Source organism: Saccopteryx bilineata, chromosome 1, assembly GCF_036850765.1.
Source record: "Saccopteryx bilineata isolate mSacBil1 chromosome 1, mSacBil1_pri_phased_curated, whole genome shotgun sequence".
Lineage (NCBI taxonomy): Eukaryota > Metazoa > Chordata > Mammalia > Chiroptera > Emballonuridae > Saccopteryx > Saccopteryx bilineata.
Window position 1 is genome coordinate 181,528,071 of NC_089490.1, and position 19,848 is coordinate 181,547,918.

Below are 19,848 nucleotides of genomic sequence, written 5' to 3' on the forward strand. Positions count from 1 at the left end.
GATCCCGGTCGGGCGCATGCGGGAGTCTGTCTGACTGTCTCTCCCTGTTTCCAGCTTCAGAAAAATGAAGAAAACAAAAACAAAAAACAAAAACAAAAAACATAATCTGGTAGATCAGATGCACATTTAATACATGTGCATCTTGCTTTTAAAGTTAAGAGAATAATATAAAAAACAAACTCCACTATATTAGACTCTCTCATCTCACAAGTAATGTAAAATGTTTCCTCAGGAGATCAGTAAGATTATCAGACATTATATTTATCACTTGGCCTATGTCCCAGCAACATATAAATTCTACTTTGTAATCCTCATATAAGAAATGGTCCCGTTGTTACTGATTAGAATTAATTAGCCCTGGCTGGTTTGCTCAGTGCTAGAGCATTGGCCCAGCATGTGGATGTCCTGGGTTTGATTCTTGGTCAGGGCACACAGGAGAAGCACCCATTTGCTTCTCCACCCTTCCCTCTCCCTCTTCTCTCTTGCCCTCCTGCAGCCATGGCTCGGTTAGAGCAATTCTTGGCCTTGGGCTCTGAGAATGGCTCCATGGCCTTGCCTCAGGTGCTAAAATAGCTCGGTTGCTGAGCAGTGGAGCGATGGCTCTAGATGGTCAGAGCATTGCCTGGTAGGGGGCTTGCTGAATGGATCCCAGTTGGGGCACATGTGTGAGTCTGTCTCTCTGCCCCTGTGCTTCTCACTTAAGAAAATAATAATTTATTAGCAAAACTATCAAAGTTTTAAGACTGATTAAAGGCTTTAGTTTTTTTTCTCCTAACTTGCATGCTGAGAATAATATATATATATAACTATTTTTTCTTTATGACTTAAGGCTTTATTAATGCCAGGTTTACATTTTACTGTTATTAAATTATTCTATTCTCAGCTTTATGGTTTTTAATAAAAATGTATATATTTGTATGCTAAGTTACACATTCAGCAGTGATAGACTGAAAAGTATTTCTAAATTTAATTAAAAATAAAGAAGAAAGAATATCTTCTACATTAATTTCCATGAATTGATGTATATCAATATTTAGAACAAATGTTTACTTGAAAATATTTGCTTACTAAAATGCTGATGACTAAGAGTAAAGGAGTGCTATACATCCTTTTAAAAGAAAATTCTTTCAACTTCTATGACTATGAAAAAGAAGAATTGCTACTTTCTTAATGACACTCTTTGATTCATATACCTCTTTAAATAAACAAGCAATATCAATTAAAAAAATTCTTATAGACTTGGACCTGTTTTGTACAAAATTGTCCAGACTAAAACGTAGTTGGGTTTTCTGAATATCTAAAATATATTATTATGCATTCTTGTCTTTTTTCTTCCATCCAAAATATTTCTAAATTGAAGGATAAAATTTTAATTATCTAAGGGAATGTAACTAAAAATATTTTTAGTAAAAATGGGAAAATCTTAGTAACAAAACCTCTTTTTTCTGATTACTCATTTTGATTTATGCCTTTGATTCTAATTTCATTTTCCACACCTTGACATTGTAACAGATCAGGGCTGACTGGCAGGTTCATGACCTACGGAGAACATGAAGACTTCCTGACTGAGGATGCATTCTTTTTTTGTTTTGTTTTGTTATTTTTTTCCTTCTTTTCCAAGTGAGAGAAGGGGAAATAGAGCCAGACTTCTGCATGCACCCTGACTAGGATCTACCTGGTAACCCCTATTGGGTCCGATGCTCTGCCCATCTGAGGCTGTGCTTGCCACCAAGCTATTTTTAGCACCTGAGATAGAAGCTCAACAGAGTCAACCTCAGCACCTGGGGCCGACACACTCAAACCAATCAAGGCATGGCTGTGGGAGGCGAAGAGAGAGAGAGAGAGAAGGAGAAGGGTTGGAAAAGCAGATGGTCACTTCTCCTGTGTGCCCTGAGCAGAACTGAACCTGGGACATCCACATGCCAGGCTGAGGCTCTGCCACTGACCAAACTGGCCAGGGTTGAGGATGCATTCTTGCAGGTCATCAAAACTAGTCAGTGTATTGACAAACAATGGGCAGAAAGATTGCTCCTCATGGTCCCAATGGAAGAAAAACCTGGCTAATTGTGGGACTAATATGCCTGGTGAGTCTGCTGCAGTGTGTAGTTCCCGTCCTGCTTTAAGTGAAACAGCTAAGAGACTAACATGGTGAGTCAGATCAGCCTGGCAATCACCACGGACAGTCCCACAGGTTAGGGAAGGGATGTGAAGAGAGAATAATAATCTTGACCAGAATTATTACATGTACCAGTTAAGAGTTATGTTCAGCCTCTAATATTAGAGACAAAACAAAATTGTTTTAATCAAAACTGGCTCTTTTGCCCTGGCCAGTGGGCTCAGTGGTAGAGCGTTGGCCTGGCGTGCAGGAGTCCCGGATTTGATTCCCAGCCAGGGCACACAGGAGAAGCACCCATCTGCTTCTTCCCCTCTCCCCCCTTCTTCCTCTCTGTCTCTCTCTTCCCCTCCCGCAGCCAAGGCTCCATTGGAGCAAAGTTGGCCCGGCCGCTGGGGATGGCTCTGTGGCCTCTGCCTCAGGCGCTAGAGTGGCTCTGGTTGCAACAGAGTGATCCCCCAGATGGGCAGAGCATCGCCCCCTGGTGGGCATGCCTGGTGGATCCCGGCTGGCGCATGTGGGAGTCTGTCTGACTGCCTCCCCGTTTCTGGCTTCGGAGAAATGCAAAAAAACCAAAACCAACCAACCAAACAAACAAACAAAAAACTGGCTCTCTCCTCTGGCCGGTTGGCTCAGTGGTAGAGCGTCGGCCTGGCGTGCAGGAGTCCTGGGTTCGATTCCCCGCCAGGGCACACAGGAGTAGTGCCCATCTATTTCTTCACCCCTCCCCCTCTCCTTCCTCTCTGTCTCTCTCTTCCTCTCCCACAGCCAAGGCTCCACTGGAGCAAAGTTGTCCCCAGGCACTGAGATGGCTCTATGGCCTCTGCCTCAGGCACATGCGGGAGTCTGTCTGACTGCCTCTCCGTTTCCAGCTTCAGAAAAATACAAGCCCCCCCCCAAAAAAAAGAACCAAAAACAAACAAAAAAAAACTGGCTCTTTCTCACACATCAAAGAGTACAGAAGTAAGCTGATATGGCAGCTCCCTGGTCACTGGGACCTGGGTTCCTGCTAACTCTTCCCCACCTCCTTTACTGCAGAGCTGCCTTTTTCAGGGTGGCCACATGACCCAAGAAAGTTGCTCTAGCTCCAGTATGATACTCACAAGGAGAAAGAAGATGCCAGCATGGGGTGAGCCTCCCAACTAGGTCACCTACCCACCCAGTGAAACAACCTGGCCTATATCTCATTGGCCAACCTATTCACAAGGCAGCAGCAAACTGTGGCTTCCATGGTTGGTACATCATCACTTCCACCAATAAAGGTTCTGTTTCTCAAAGCAATAGAAGAACATTAAACACCTGATGAGGTAGCAATTCTGGCTATAAGGTGCTAAGCACTTAACATATGTCATCTCATTTTAATTCTCAAAATATACATTGAAAGCAAGTGTAGAGAACTTATCAACTTGTTTCTGTCTCCCAATTCCAAAGCACATGCTTTTAAATCACTATGCTACACTGTCTCTCCAATAATAAATAATAGGAAAGTATTTAAGAAGGTGTCTGTCATTGTCAAGGAGGCCTGAGAGTAGGCACAGCCTGAGATAAGAAGTAGCAGAAGCTACAGGATGGCAATGAAGCAGGACCCCAGGGCCAGTGGGAATAATGTATCATGCTGAGGAAAAAAGCCAGGGCTTGGAATAAGGGTAAAAAAGAAAAATCTAGTTTCTGGACCCAGGTGCTGAAGAGGGTTTGGTCACTGAGCAAAAACGAAAGTTCCCGTTTCCTGGAGCAAAAGCCAACAGGATAGTAGTCGTACTTTTAAGGTTGCAGTGGAGAGGAGAGGCACACCAGGTACTCTCAAGAACAGGTGTCTAGTGCTAGAATCTGGAAGAATAAAGTAGCCTGCAGTATCACCTCTTTCACAGACATAGCGATTCTGCCTTTCAGAATAGCCAAGCCTAGCATGTACATAGGACTTGTGTGGAAGAGGACAAGCAGCATTGTTTGGGATTCAGCCTGAGTTCAAGTGGCCCACCTCTGGATGCATTCATACTTCAAAAAAAATTTGATTGGATTGGTGTTTGGGCCATCTATGGATAACCAATGAACCACCTTAAAACGTAGTGGCTTGATACAGCAACAATCATTTATTTTACTCATGAGTCTGCAGTGTGGATGGGGTTTAGTGGAAATGGCTTATCTCTGTTACAGATGGCATCATCTGGGCACCTCAGTTGGGGCTGGGGCATTGACTTTCAGATGTCTCTCTCACATGGCTGACAAGTTGGTGCTGGCCATTGGTTTGGAGCCAAGTAGGTCAGTGGGGCAGGGTCTTGGTTCCTATTATACAGATCTTTCCATAGACTTCTTGGGCTTCCACACAGCATGGTAGTTGGATTCCAAGAGCAAGTATCCCAAGAGAACAAAGTCGAAGCACATGGCATTTTTATAAGCTAGACACAGAGGTCACATACGATCACTTCTGGCATACAATGTTGTCTGAGACAGTCACAAAGGTCAAGGGGGAGAAGACATAAACCCCACCATTCAATGGGGTGGGGTGTCAAGGTCATGTGAGAAAAGCTACTGGGATAGGAGATATGTTATTAGCATCTTTGGAAAATAGGATCTGCCAAAATTGGTGTGGCCCCAGGCAGTATGGAGGAACTATATTAAGCAATCTCACATCAAGTGTCCTTAAGAATATTTGACCTTCCTTGAGCCCAGTGCCTGTGTGGTTGTCTTTGGCTTGACATACATCCCTGGTCCAATAATTTTTGGTAGGTGGTAGAATTGGTTTCATCCACTACCTGGCACAGAACAGGTTGTAAGTGGGTCAGATACATAGAAATTTATGGCTACCTAGTACATAAGATTATAATGGAACCAGCTCAAGTGTGAGCACCTTGAGGATAGGAATAAAAAAGACATAGCATCTCTGTATCTGAACAGTGTTTGGCACAAGTAGATGATCATGGAAAAACCAATCACCTGCTGAGTTACTCTTATGCAAGTACACAATTAGCCTTCATTGTCAATGAGAGCAAGACCCGAATAGAGAATTAGTCATTTTCCATCACCATTGTCTTCCCAAGTTTCCCGGTATAATTATGTTTTTTCTCACCTTCCATTTAATGGATTCTGACACCACTTTTTTATACTTATTTGAAATTGTCCTATTGTACGTGCATTTTATTTTTAGCTGTCTTAAATCCACTCTGGAAGGGCGCAGAGAACAATCATAATGGAACTAAGAAGCAGGTGGAGATGGAGGAGATAAGGTGGTCCTGATTTGGATGGTGAAGGAACACCTAGGAAGAAGCCCAGCGGATTGTTAAAACACTCCCAGCAGCTCTTTCAACCTCAGCTCTGGGTTTCTCTTTTTTGTTCTTTGGAGGGTCTACGGAGAAAAGAAATACAAGTTTTGTCCATAAACAGTGTAAATAATCTATTCTAGGTGATGACACAAGCACAAGATGCAGATTGTTTCTTCTCTGGGCAGGATACTTCTCCACCTTGGTACCAGTGGGGACTGCTGGCTTTTGACATCATATGGCCATGCCTTTCTGTTCATAACCAGCCCGATGCCATTCCAGGTGGACCCCCGTCCTCCCTCTTTGCTCATAATGCCCAACCTTCTGCCCTCAGGGGTAGATAGATCTGGGGAAGCAGCCGAATGAATTCATGTCAAGATTTGTTTTCTGAGTGGGGCTGGAGCACAAGCGAGGAGAGACCTGCGGGCTGTGTGGAGTGGGGAGAATGTGGGGGAAAAGTTCTCGGGGAGTTCTCTGGTAAAACAAGAGAAACCAAGGTTAGTTGTGAAGACCAAAGGGGCAGGAGAGAAGTCAAAATCTGAACTACAAAGTAAAGGAAATGAGTTAGGAGCAGACTAGAGAGGGTTGGGAGTGAGGTGAGCAGGGTTCTGGTGATTTCCACAATGGAGCTGAGCTACCCAAAGTCTGCCTGTACTGGTGGCTGAATGCACAAAGAGCGCTGGTCGGCCTGGCCTAATGGTGGAGGGGCAGAAAGGACACCAGATAACTAATGCTTGCTCTTTGTCAGAGTCGTTGTCCCCCGTTACCTCGGAAAAGCCAGCTCCAGAGAGACAGCATGAATAACCGAACCGGGCTGGGACTCGGCTCCCACAGCCTCGGGGCACACTCTGACCCCCGTCACAGACTGGGGCACACACACTACTCCTGTCATAGAGCCGGATCCCCGGCTTCCACAGCCTCGGGGCACACACTGACCCCCATCACAGAGCTGGGGTCGGACCCGGCTCCCACAGCCTCGGGCACAATCCCAACTCTGAGTGGAGCTGTGGGAGCTAACTGGGTTACCTGAGGAAGAGGGCAAGCCACCTACATCTCTGGCCAGATCCACAGTAGACAATATGAGGCATGACCTAGGCAAGGCCCAGTGTCTTCCCTTAAATAAGGAAAAAATTATCCTAAATAAATATGCTTCTCCTAATTTTCTCTCCTTAAATGTCATGTTGGTATGTTTGTTTAGATGAAACACTTGGTTCCAGTGAGAAAATGTCCAATTCAAACCAACCGAGACCTAAAGAAACTTATGGGCTCCTGTAACCGAACTGGACTAGGGCAGGGATTCTCTGCCCCCAGGGCCGGCTCAAACGTAATAATGCTTCTTGAGTTTTTTTTCTTCCCTTCATTCTGCAACCAACCTCCTCCATAAGGCTGTCGCTATTGCAGCTGGTAGCTCCAGGGAGCTCATCTTTCTAGCTTTGCCGTCAGAGTGGAAGGGACCCTGTCTCCTTGAATCAAATTAAGAAACGTTGCTTTCAGGAAGAATTAGATTAGACAGTCTGGATTTTTTGTCTCACCCTGTGAAATGGGTATTGGGATGGATGGGGATTAACATTTGTCTCTATGGCCACAGGTGTGTGTGTGGATGTATGTGATTGGTTGGCCAGGTGGGTGTGTGAGTGTTTGATTAGTTGATTGGTTGGCTGGTTATGGGAGAGAAGATGAGGGGTGGGTGGTGGACGTGGAGCAGTTTATAAAGGGAACCAGTGTCATGACCCGATGCAGGGCATTTGGGACCAGCCACGTTCACAGTTATCCACCACTATATACATCCCTATTCCCCTTGTCCTCATTCAGCGAGTCGGAACCCCAGAATGGGCCAGGTTCTCGGGATGGTAAATTTACCGATGCTTTTTATTTTCTTATGTGAACTTTTAATATTTTCTAAATGTTCTGTAGTAAATATGTATTCCTTTTGTATTATATGCTACTATTTAGCATATAATACAACCAAGACATTATCATTAACCAAGACAGAAATATTAAGAAGCACAGCATAGAAAAATCCCAATTTTAGGTCTAATGTTCTTGAAGCATAAACATTATTTAAAACTAACTTGTAAAGCTGAATGAATATATTTAGGAGTGTGTGACAAGGACTTTTTTTTTTTTGACAGAGACAGAGAGCGAGTCAGAGGGAGGGACAGATAGAGACAGACAGGAAAGGAGAGGGATGAGAAGCATCACTTCTTCTTTGCAGCTCCTTAGTTGTTCAGTGATTGCTTTCTCATATGTGCTTTGACTGGAGGGCTACAGCAGAGTGAGTGACCCCTTGCTCGAGCCAGTGACCTTGGGCTCAAGCCAGCAACCATGGAGTCAGGTCTATGATCCCATGCTCAGGCCAGCGACTCCGTGCTCAAGCTGGTGAGCCCGTGTTCAAGCCGGTGACTTCGAGGTTTTGAACCTGGGTCCTCCACATCCCAATCTGATGCTCTATCCACTGTGCCACCACCTGGTCAGGCACAAGGACCATTTTTTTGTAGGAAGAAGGAAGGGTTCTGAAGGAAAGGAAGGAAGCCCTCAAAAACTTGCTCCAAAGTGGAGAATATTCCATTTTTTTTCAAACGCATTCTGGTAACCCAGCCTGAACTTAGGCACACTTCGCCCATTTCCCTTCAGGGACTATGAGTAAAGCAGGGCAGTTTTTGGCACTCTGTACATATTTAATTTGTTGGCCAAGTCACCATTTAAGACAGGAGCAGGCCCTGGCTGGTTGGCTCAGTGGTAGAGTGTCGGCCTGGCGTGCAGGAGTCCCGGGTTCGATTCTAGGCCAGGGCACACAGGAGAAGCGCCCATCTGCTTCTCCACCCCCCCCCCTTCCTCTCTGTCTCTCTCTTCCCCTCCCGCAGCCGAGGCTCCATTGGAGCAAAAAGATAGCCCGGGCGCTGGGGATGGCTCCTTGGCCTCTGCCCCAGGTGCTAGAGTGGCTCTGGTTGTGACAGAGCGATGCCCCGGATGGGCAGAGCATCGCCCCCTGGTGGGCATGCTGGGTGGATCCCGGTCGGGCGCATGCGGGAGTCTGTCTGACTGCCTCCCCATTTCCAGCTTCAGAAAAAAAAAAAAAAAAAGACAGTAGCAGAGGGTATTAAGGTTGTTCTCCAGACCCTGAGGCTAAAGGAGAACAAAGCCAGGTTGAAAAGACCTCTCCCCATAATGCATAATGTCTAATCACTTGGGCTATTTTCATTTTCTTACTGTAAGGATCATTAAACATTAAAGGGGAATTTGAACAAATAGCAAAAATACCCTTCATTTTAAATTCTTTTCCTTACGTACTTCTTTAGCTGTCAAAGTTGCTACGATTAATGTGTACATCTTTCAAAGTAAAACAAAAAAAAAAAATTAAAAATAAAGGCCAGTTAAAATCCCCTCCCCCCAAATCATTCTTAACTCCACCAGCCTAGCACAGCAATTTCTATTTTTAGCAGTTTTGGAGTCTCCATCTATCTCTTTCTAAGAAAGGGAAAATGAGAAGAAGGCTGGACCTCAGTTGCGGTCACATTGGGTGACTTCCTCAAGCAGCCTGGGGGGGAGGGGGCAGTATGGTTTCCTGAACAGAGAGAGGCACTATCAGCTGCTTGGGGGTAGGGGTGGGGGTGGGGGGTTGAGAAAGATCAGTGGGAGAGGAAGCTAGTCAGAAATCCCAAATAGACAATACTAGAAGGCTTCCCTGAAGATGCCACAGGGAGCCATCCATTCATTCAGCAAACATTTATTGAGTTTTTATATTACTATGCACCAGGTGCTAAAGATACAAAGGAGAGGTGGGGTAGTAGCATAGGAGAGCTTATACCTGTCAGCCACACTGGCCAACTTTAAATGCTGGCCTGTGCCCCTGAGCAGGGTACCTAAACTCTCTGTGCCCTAGTTGACTCACAACATATGTGGGAAAAAAGTTCCCACATGAGTTGACCCATGTGAATGCTCTGAGCAGTGAGTGCTTAGTGTGTGGTAGCACTTGTGTAGTGCTGTGTATTATGGTCTCTGCCCTTACGGAGTTCACAGTCCAGAAGCTGAAACCATGCACACTAGAGATCTGTAACAAGAGAAGGGTCTTCCGGGTTCATTTTGTTAAGATACAGAGTTGTTGGGAGACTCCCCTGCTGAACAGCTTGTAGGGAATTATCCTGCCCGGCACTCTGGACCTAGGTGCCATTTTGTAGTCATTGGGTTACAGAAGGCATACCTGTTAACTTCTTGCCTGGTGAGAGTCCTAAGTGAGAATGAGATGACTGTAAAGCCAGTAGCCATGGCCACCATCACAGCCGCCTGGCTCTTGCAGGTTCGCATTTGATCCGGACAGATGGTAAAGAAACTGCAGAGTCAAAAACTGGTGGGCCATTTTCCTTTATTCTAGACTTGCACTCACACTCAGCAAATGAGTAAAAACACACAGCAGGAAAACACTTCCCTTTCCATTCAGGGCTCCCAAAGTCACTGACTCATCTGAATTTTTCTAGAATCAAAGGCTCCCACCTCTTTGCCTCCATTTTGGCTGCCTCCTCTCCTCCACATGGCCTCTCTCTCTCCCCCTGGAACAACGTGGTCTCTCCAAAATGGCCTCCTAGCTCCTCCTTTAAAACTCTGTGGCGCAAAAGCCCTCCCCCAACAAACATTAGCATAACCAAGCCCCTTCCCAAGCAAGAAGGGCAATCAGCTGTATCACGTGAGAGCAGTGCCATCTTTAACAGAGTGAGCAAAAAATAACTTTACTGCCCAACAATGATCAAGACTTTTATTGAGGCCCTGGCCTGTTGGCTCAGTGGTAGAGTGCTCCATGTGAATTAACTCACTTGCCTCTACAAGTTGGTATATTATTACCCCATTTTACTGATGAGGAAACTGAAGCATGGAGAGATGAGCTAACTTGCTCAGCATGGTCATACAGGTAGTATGTGGTAGAGGTGGGATTTGTACCCAGGTATTCTGTTTCTAAAATCAGCCTTCATGTTACCAGGCCACCATGCAGACATGCCATTTTCATGGACCACAAAGAATCTGTACAAAGTATAATCCTGGGTGCAATTTGCCCACTTTTTATTTTTATTTTAGTATTACTAAGGAGGCACAGCGGGACCTACCCGCTGCAGAAAGGAAGCCAGGATCCTCCCGTCAAGCTGTTCCTGGAGATAAGCTTGTGCAGAAAGGCAGAGAGTCATGAATTCCTGGTGAGGAGCAGTTACAGGGCTCAGAGACACAGAGGAGGAAAGACAAATGGGTTGGGGAGACCAGGCAGAGTTTCAGGGAGAGAGTTGGCTCGGAGCAGAGTCTTAAAGGACAGGAGGTTTTGACAAGTGGGTGATCCAGAAGATGGCATTCTAGTGCCTTGGGGAGAGCATGAGGACAGGCCGGGCACAGGGAAGCACTGTACAGCACGACTTGGTTGCAGCGCAGGGTGTGTGAGGGACAGTGACAGGTGATAAAGCCTGCCCAGGAGCCCAGGCACCCAGAAGCCCAGGCACCTTGTGCTCTGGCTTGGGAAGTTGGCTCTCATTATCAGGAACTGAGGAGCTCTTGAAGGCTTTTGAAAATGGTAGCACAATAATCGGCACTGGAATGTGTAAGAATGAGCCTCAGCTCCTGGATGGTGGGTTTCAGGAAGAGAAGCAGATGATAGGGAACGAGAGTAACAGCAGAGGGAATTAAGAAGAGAAAAGAAATAGGAAGGGTGCCCCAGATAGGATCAGGTCACTGCCCACCCTCCCGCTGCCACTGGACACCCTTCCCATTGCTTCCCCTTGCTCGATGTTAAAATGAAACTGAAAGCCCTTCACAAGGTCTGAGCCTAGTACTTTAGCCAACTGCCTTCTTTCAGCTTATGGAGCATACCCTGCCCCTTCCTTCCTCGGGCTTCCTGCATGCTGTTTCTCCCACTTGCAACACTATGCTGCCACTCCGCACCCCTCCCTGCTCTCTGCCACATCGGGTCCCACTCAGCCTCCAGGTTTCGGCTCAGGCAAACCTTCCCCGGCCCCCACCATCTGTTCTCAGTCCCTTTTCTCTGTAGCAGGTACAAGTCCCTTCAAAGACCATTCCCTTCATTATGGATCTGAGAGTGAGGGGGAGGTGCTTAATTTCCCCTGACCAGGTCTTCTTACTGATAATTTAGGAAGATGTATATCAGGGGTCCCCAAACTACGGCCGGCAGGCCGCATGCGGCCCCCTGAGGCCACTTATCCGGCCCCCACCGCACTTCCAGAAAGGGCACCTCTTTCATTGGTGGTCAGTGTACTGTATGTGGCGGCACCGCAAAGCACGGTGTCGCTCACGTACAGTACTACTTCCGTTGATGCGGAACAGACGCCTTACGGCTCCAGAAGCGTGTCATATCACTTGTTACGGCTAGCAGTGACAAATATGGAACCAGACATTGACCATCTCATTAGCCAAAAGCAGGCCTAAAGTTCCCATTGAAATACTGGTCAGTTTGTTGATTTAAATTTACTTGTTCTTTATTTTAAATATTGTATTTGTTCCCGTTTTGTTTTTTTATTTTAAAATAAGATATGTGCAGTGTGCATAAGGATTTTTCATAGTTTTTTTTTTATAGTCTGGCCCTCTCAATGGTCTGAGGGACAGTGAACTGGCCCCCTGTATAAAAAGTTTGGGGACCCCTGATGTATATGATTGGTTTGGCATTTATATCAGGGACTGCTTAGCACAGTAAGTTGAAATAATAACAGTGACTAAAACTTTCTTTGTGACAGGCAGTGTTCTTAGTAATTCACCTGCACTAATTCATTGAAACCTCCCAGCAAACCTCTGAGAGAGCTATTATGATCATACTGGTGTTCCAGAAACTGAGACCCAAAGAGGTTCAGCAAGTGGTTGAGGGTCACGCATCTAGTAAGCAGTCCACCTCTGCAGCCCAAGCTCTTAGCCGCTTGGCTCTGTTGCCTCTCCTATGTTTTGAGGAGTCTCAGCTCTTCCTCAGCTGTGGCCTGCAACCCCAAAAAGCCATCTTTGCATCTTTGTTCTGTGGAGGGCTGGGGGGCTGTGCGGAGGAAGGACCACCCCAAGAGGGATGAGGGCTCTGGGGCGGCTTGAAGGAATGTTGCCTGAGGGTAAACATTCAGAAAAACCTAGGGAGAGCAGGGAGCCTGGTGGGCAGAGAAAATGCAGGAACTGCTCAGCACGGATGTTTGGACCCTTCCGGACCCTGGTGTAAACACACAGACAACTTCAAGAGAGGCACAAGCCCCCTCTACCCTGCCCCACAACTCTTAAGATAAAGGTCTGGAGCATTTTCATTTGAGGGTTGTGTCCTCCCCCCCCCCCCCCCCCCCAAGGAACTCTACTCCGCCTCTTATTCTTCAAGTGATTAGATAAAAAAGATAAAATGCCTTATGCATATAAAGTTTCCTCCTGCAGGAGGTGAGCGGATGGAAGAGATTCACTGTCAGGATGAGTCACTGCCTGGATTTGGAACAAACACACCTACGGAGATACACAAGATACACAGGGCGTAGACTCAGTAAATAACCGGCTAACTGGCACTTGTGAAGCCAATTACGGCCCCTGATTCGTTTTCCTAATTCCCCCCACCCCCCTTTGTTTTTCACTGCTTTGGAGCTGTCTGAAGCTGCCGCCTGCTCATGCACTCCATTAAGATGCAGGGCTCTGCTTCCTCGCCTGCCTTCAGAGTCCCGGGAGCCAGACTCGGTACAGAGGGGAGAAATGAGGGCAGGGTTAAAGAGGAACGTATAAAAAATAAATGAGCCATTCATAAAAATGAAGATTATTACCAAAAGGAGCCGTCTGCCAACATCGCCACGTATACATGAGCTCAGCTGCTGAGCTCCGTAACAACACGGCATTAAGCCAATGCATCTTCTTTTTAGAGGTGGCTCCGCTGATTTACTATTAACTTTAAACAACCAATTGTGACGTGAGCACTTCTCTTTGCTGTGATGCTGTAATGATGATGAGACTGTGCCTGGTACTTTTTTTTTTTTTTTATCATGTAAGTTTGAGAATTGGTAAAGTAAATTCAACTGTGCTACACTCTTATAGCTCTCAAAACAAAACAACCCCCCCCCCCCAACCACAGATATTTGGGTGGGTGGAGGGGTCACTGCTTAATTCAACCAGCTTCATGAAGTCATTTGCACAATTTCTAAAAACTAACTTCAGTCTTCTGTAATTTATCATATTTTTCCCTGAGATTTCGAAATGCCAAGAAGCAGGGCCTTTCTGCTGTCTGCATGAGCAACTGCAGATGGCTTCTTTTTCTTCACACTGAAAGACATGCATATTGGATGCCCATCTTTTCCTCTGAGGCCCTCAAGTCTATCTAGGTGACAGTATGAAGTAGGCGCAGAGAGCCTTCACGATGACAGCGCTGTCGGGGAGACCGCGGAAGCGCCTGCGCCTTGTTCTTGCGGGGCGCTTTGCCGAGTCGCGCGAGTCCTTTTCTTCTGTACCCCCCCCCCCCCCCCCCCCCCCGCCACTTGCGGTTGTGCTCGGCCCCTCGTGGAAGCTGGGACTCTGAAGAAGAGCGACGGATTCCCACACAGGGCTTGTGGCATTACTCTGCAGCCACACCTTGTAAATCTCAGAGGCTACAAGCTTGCGTCTGTTCCCTGCAGTTCCGAGAACAATCTGCAGCCAGCGCTGACAGGAAGGGCCATTATGGGCGCTGATGTTCTCACCATCTGGAATGGTTACAGTTGTCAGGATCGGAGATGACTCACTGTGCTGAGGAATCATTTCTCTAATGGCAGCGCTAATCAGGAGCGATGGGGACGTTGCTAAGTGCCGCTGCGTGAAGAAAATACCCTGCCAGTTAAAAGAAATGGCCGTTGATTTGCTTTTTGGCCCCTTTGAAAATAAAGTGACTTGGAATGTCGTCCTTGGTCCCGACTAGTAACAGTCCATCTGTCAGGACAGGAGCCAGCACCTTGGGCCAACCATCAGGAGTATTGGCTGTTTCTATGGGCAGCAGACCTGCACAGGGCTCTCTGTCCTTCTTCTCTGTGGTTCACTGTGCCCTGAGCAGACTGGGCAGTTCCCTGATTGAGGCTTAGCACTTTGGTGTGGAAGGGGCAGTGCAAACAGGTGTGAATACGGTGTTTTACACAACCCCTCCCTCTAGACCAGTGGTAGTCAACCTGGTCCCTACCGCCCACTAGTGGGTGTTCCAGCTTTCATGGTGGGTGGTAGTGGAGCAACCAAAGTATAAATAAAAAAGATAGATTTAACTATAGTAAGTTGTTTTATAAAGATTTATTCTGCCAAACTTAGCAAAAATCTGACATAAAGTACTTGGTAAGTAATTATTATTATATGCTTTAACTTGCTGTAACTCTGCTTTATAAATTTTATAAAGTAAAGTTACTTCCCTAGTTTATAAATCACCATTACTGTGGAACGGGTGGGCGGTTAGAAAATTTTACTACTAACAGAGATACAAAAGTGGGCGGTAGGTATAAAAAGGTTGACTACCCCTGCTCTAGAGTTTGCCCTGGTGCTATTCTGTGCAAGCCCTACCCTGGCAACAGGCTACCACCCCACATTCAGTCCCTGTGGAAATTCCCACTGGTGACTAGAGGATTTGAGGACTCGCCAGCTAGTCCTGAACCCCAACTGTGGCCTCCAGAAGGAACCCTGGCAACTCCTTGATTTTAGACTTCTAGCCTCCAAAACTGTGAGAAAATAGATTTCTTTTGTGTTACGCCATTCAGTTTGTGGTGGTTTATCATGGCTGTCCTAGGACACTAAATTAGTGGGGGAGCAACAGACCTTGTGCGTCACCACTGCAAGAAGAAAACACCAGATGAGAGCCAAACAGACTCCCTTATGACTAGAAGTTTTCATCAGCTCCTCTGTGAGTTGCTGCACAAATAGCCGTAGAGTCCGTGCTTCAGGTCACTGTATTGTAAAACAGAGAGAGTTTTCATGCCATGTGGGGTTGATTCATTAGAATCCACTCCTTTTGTTACCATCCGGGAGTCCTAAGTCCAAGCTGAGAGCTCAGCCCTGCCCTTGGCCATGTGGTGGCCACATTGTCCTTTTCTCTGGCCCTCTTCCCAGCCTTCTTTTCCTCGTGGCCTTGCCTTATGCAGCTGCTCACCCATTTCCCCAGTGATCCTAAGAATGCTGTAAGAAAATCCAACAGCATCTTTTACCTTAATATAAAAACTAACACTCATCTAGCATTTCCACCTAAATGAATGAGCTCATTTACTCCTCACAACCAACCTGCTACTATTCCCCTTTCACAAGACAATAAAACTGAGGCCCTGAGAGGCTAACTGGTCCAAGGTCAACAACCAATAAGTGACAGAACTGCGACATGGACCCACAAAGTCTGACTCAAGAATAACTACTTTGCATAACTGCTATGCAAATTGCCTCTAAAGTTGGCAACAGAGAAAGAAGCATCCCCAGGGCTAGCAGCCAGGTACCATCTGCTTCCTGGTGTTCTCCATTCCTTTGGGATCACCCCACTTGAGACTGAGTCTCCTCACATAACACACGGACCTCGGCAAAGACTCACAACTCTAATTCTTCATGGCACAACCATGACTGGGCCGGAATCCATAAAGCAATCCTAAACAAAAACCTCAGAGAATGACAACACGCTACAACATCTACTTTGCTCTCTGGATGTGTCTCACCATCTTACCTTATTCTCAGACTGTCTCTGCAATGGAGGGCCATCTTTTACTCTCCCAACAGGGAAAGTGTCACAAAATTTTGTTTAAATTTTGGCCCAAGGACAGAAGGAGACCATGAGGAGAAAGGGTTGCCCTTCCTGTCTGCCTGCCCTGCTCTCCCACTGCCCTACTGAAGTCCAGCCCCCTTCCTCGGAGTGACCCCCCTACACACACTCACTGCCGGGAGTATTCCTCCCTCTGCCCACATGGATGTGGTCTCTCCCTGTGATCTAAATGAGACTCATGCCTCTTAGTACAACACAATAAACCTGGTGTCACACCTGAGACCTGCAGGTCCAGGAGCAAAAGGAGGGAGTGTCCCTTACACCCTCTCTACAACGGAGGGGGCAGTTTCTGGTGCATGCTTATCTCTGTGAGCCATGTACTCACCGCTACAATCAAAAATACATTTCGGTAAAGAAGTGAATAAGAAAAACGAAACTGAATTTCCCAAGGAGTATAAGGAGCATTTGTTTCTTGCTTTGTGCATCACTACACTGTGAAGGTGCAGAGGCCACAGTGGACTCACAGCAGTACCTACTTAGCCCACAATAATGACGCTGCAGTAAAAGTTGCCACCTGGCTTCCAGGAAGCTGTCCTGAACCTCTGTGCTTTATGTTATCTGCTCCTCACTGCCAAAAGCTGGTTTCTGGGTTCCGCCTGTGCCAATGACTCCAACCATTAACTCAAAGTGAGGGTGTGATGGGTTAGAAAATTATTTCAAATTTAATGACATTTCAGCACTGGTCAAAGGCTGTGCTCATGGAAGAAGTGAAAGTATGGCTTTTGCTTTGGGGACAACCTGCAGGATACTTTCTCAAACCACCGCCTGAGGAGAAAGAGAGGTTGTTGTTGCTTCTTCCCTCCCAGTTGAAACCTGTTTTAGATTTTGAAGTAAACACAGGTTTATGCTATGTACTGAAAATGAAGTTATCTAATTTTTTTTAATACTTCTGGTTCGAAACAGCTACTTGCTATAGTGATTATGGTAGTCTTTTAGGGTCAAGTTCTTCAAAAGACAAATTAGATGTTCCCAGTTGAAAATGAAAGTTATCAATTTTCTGAGTTAAGGAGTAGGAAGATAACAATGGTTCAACTTATCTTAAAGATGAGGGAGATGCCTGGCCTGTGGTGGTGCAGTGGATAGAGCATCCACCTGGAATGCGAAGGTTGCTGGTTCAAAACCCCGGGCATGCCTGGTCAAGGTACTTACAACGAGCCATTAATGAACAACTAAAGTGAAGCAACTATGAGTTGATACTTCCTGTTCCCCTGCTCCTCTCTCTCCTCTCTCTGTAAAATCAATAAATAAAAAAATAAAAAAGATGAGGGAGCAAGAGAGGTTTGTGGGTAAGTTTGGAAAAATTCATCAACCCACCAGAAGGGACACCTTCTAGCCCTGTGAAGCCTTCACATCTGGCCTCCGAGTCACCCAGGCTAAATGCGGAGCCGTGGGTCATTCCTAGTGACTGACCTGAACCAAATACCACAGTGAACCAGACAAGGGCCTCTTCACCATTTTAATACCTACCCTGCACTTAGCTCCCATTCAGCTCATTAGATGTTGGAGGTATTTTACATTTTTTGCATTTTCTTTAAACCTTAGCGCTGACTGGTTGCACTAACCACAGCAACCACGTTCCTGTTCAGTCTTGCCAGCGAGAGCAGAAGTCTAGTATTTACAGCATCAGTTTGTGTTTTCTTGCTTACTCTCTCTTTTTGTTTTTGTTTTGTTTTATTGCTAGTTAAATTCCTCTTAACCTTCTGACTGGCTTCATTTCAGTTTATTTGCTAAGCTAAGGACCAGAAGGTCTGGATTTGAAGCTTAATCCCACTGTTAGATAGTAGTCTGAATGGAGAGTTGTCATTTAAACTCCTCTGCACCTCATTTTCTCATTTGTAATGTGGAATTTATGAACCAAAGAATTTTTAACTTCATGAGATCTTAGATGCTTTTTGCTATAGTACAGCAAAATATTTTTCTGTTTTTTTGCAGATAAAGAAGTTGAAGATCAGAGAAGTTAGATGAACTTCAGAATCTATCACCTAACAGGATTGAGAATAAAAAAAGAAGTAATAAGCAAAGGATATAATAATAACTTATTTAATACTCTGAATTCATGATTGCCTTTGGCAAAATATTAAGGTAGATAAAGCCTATTTTCCTGTCTCTCCTTTCAGCTCTCTACTTAGCTATGAAAACCATTTAAATCTATAGCTACTGTTTGCCGGGAAGGTCTGGTAACACAATCATAGCATGTCTGCTGTGACCTGTGACATTACACTTTAGGACAGCTCTGTTTGTCTACCTCAGCAAACTTACTATAAGAAGTATTGGTAATTAAGTAAATGTTTAGAGGTATGGGGGTTGCATGCTGGCAGCTTCTCAGTCTTGCCTTTATTACTTGTACAGAATCTTGAACCTAAAAGATTAGTGAGCAATAAGATAGTACCTGGAGAAAAATGGACAATACGTTGGCAGCTGAGAAGACAAGTTCTGTCTATGAAAATCATTCTCTGTTCTTCCTTCCTTAAAAGCTTGATCATTTGAAAGGCAACCCAATATGAAACCAAGTTATTTTAGAAATTTCTTGTGAGTGAAATGTGATTCATTTTCACGTGCCTTCATTTCAATGTACTTTGGGTATTTTAGTTAAAAATGTTGGCCTAAATTCTTACAGCAGACCTAGAACTACACCTTGGTTCAAGGCTGCAAACAAGACTACCAAGGCCAGGGATTTATGTTAGACCTCGAAACAACAGCTGGAAAACATCCTTAAAATGAAATTTTTCTAGAGCATCCCACTAGATATTTTGAATCAGTTGAAATGGCATGGAGCCTGGGCACCTGTATTTTTTTAGATTTCCAGATGCTTATCACTATCTACTGATGGAATGCATGGCGATATGCCCAGGTTCTCTTTGAGAGGTATTCAGTTGATTCAGACCTCAACTGGAGTAACAACTAAAGTACTGCATAGAAACCTTAATGGTTTACAGCAGAAGTTCAGTGGAAGTCAGAATCCCAGCAAGGAATAGGTAGCACACTCAAACTGGGCAGTTCAAAGAAGATTAATAAAGAGAATTACAGTCATGGATAGGCTGTAAGGAAAGCCACAAGGGATAGTTTGTTACCCCAATACTAGCAACAGAAGGGAGCTACTACCCCCTCAGCCTAAAGGGTCAAGGAAAGGGAATGGTTATTGGAACAAACAGAGAGGGTAACCATATGAGCAGGACCACCTGACAGGATTTTTGGCCTTGGAAAAGGATGTAGCCATTGTACAGCAATATTCATGGCAGCACTATTCACAGTAGCCAAAAGGTGGAAACAAGCCAAACGCCCAGCAACAGATGAATAAATGACAAAATGTGGTGTATACACACAGTGGAATATTATTAGGCCTTAAAAAGGAATGAAATTCTGATACATGCTACAATGTGGATGAACCTTGAAAACATTTTGCCAAGTGAAATAAGCCAGTCAAAGGACAAATATTATGTGATTCCTGTTATAAGAGGTAACTAGAATGGACAAAATCCACAGACACAGAAAGCAGAACAGAGTGTACTGGGGACTATGGGGTACAGTAACAAAGAGATATTATTTAATGGGTATGGAATTTCTTTTGAGGATGATGAAAGTTCTTGGAATAGATAATAGTGATGTCTGCACTCTGTAAATAAATTGTATACCTAAAAATGTTTGAAATAGTAAATGTTATGTTACATATATACATTTGTATATATATAAAACCACAATTTTAAAAATGCAGATAAGAGCCTGACCAGGTGGTAGGGGAT

The 19,848-nt window shown here is 45.2% G+C and overlaps 1 protein-coding gene across 1 annotated transcript in view; it reads left to right on the plus strand.

The window, feature by feature from the left end:
* Nucleotides 1-19,003, plus strand: part of TMEM154 (transmembrane protein 154) — a 69,322-nt gene extending 50,319 nt beyond the window's left edge. Inside the window, exon 7 of the mRNA XM_066280636.1 lies at nt 18,041-19,003. Coding sequence (XP_066136733.1) covers nt 18,041-18,044 — 4 coding nt within the window. The 3' untranslated portion in view covers nt 18,045-19,003. The remainder of the gene's footprint in view (nt 1-18,040) is intronic.
* Nucleotides 19,004-19,848: the final 845 nt, after the last annotated feature.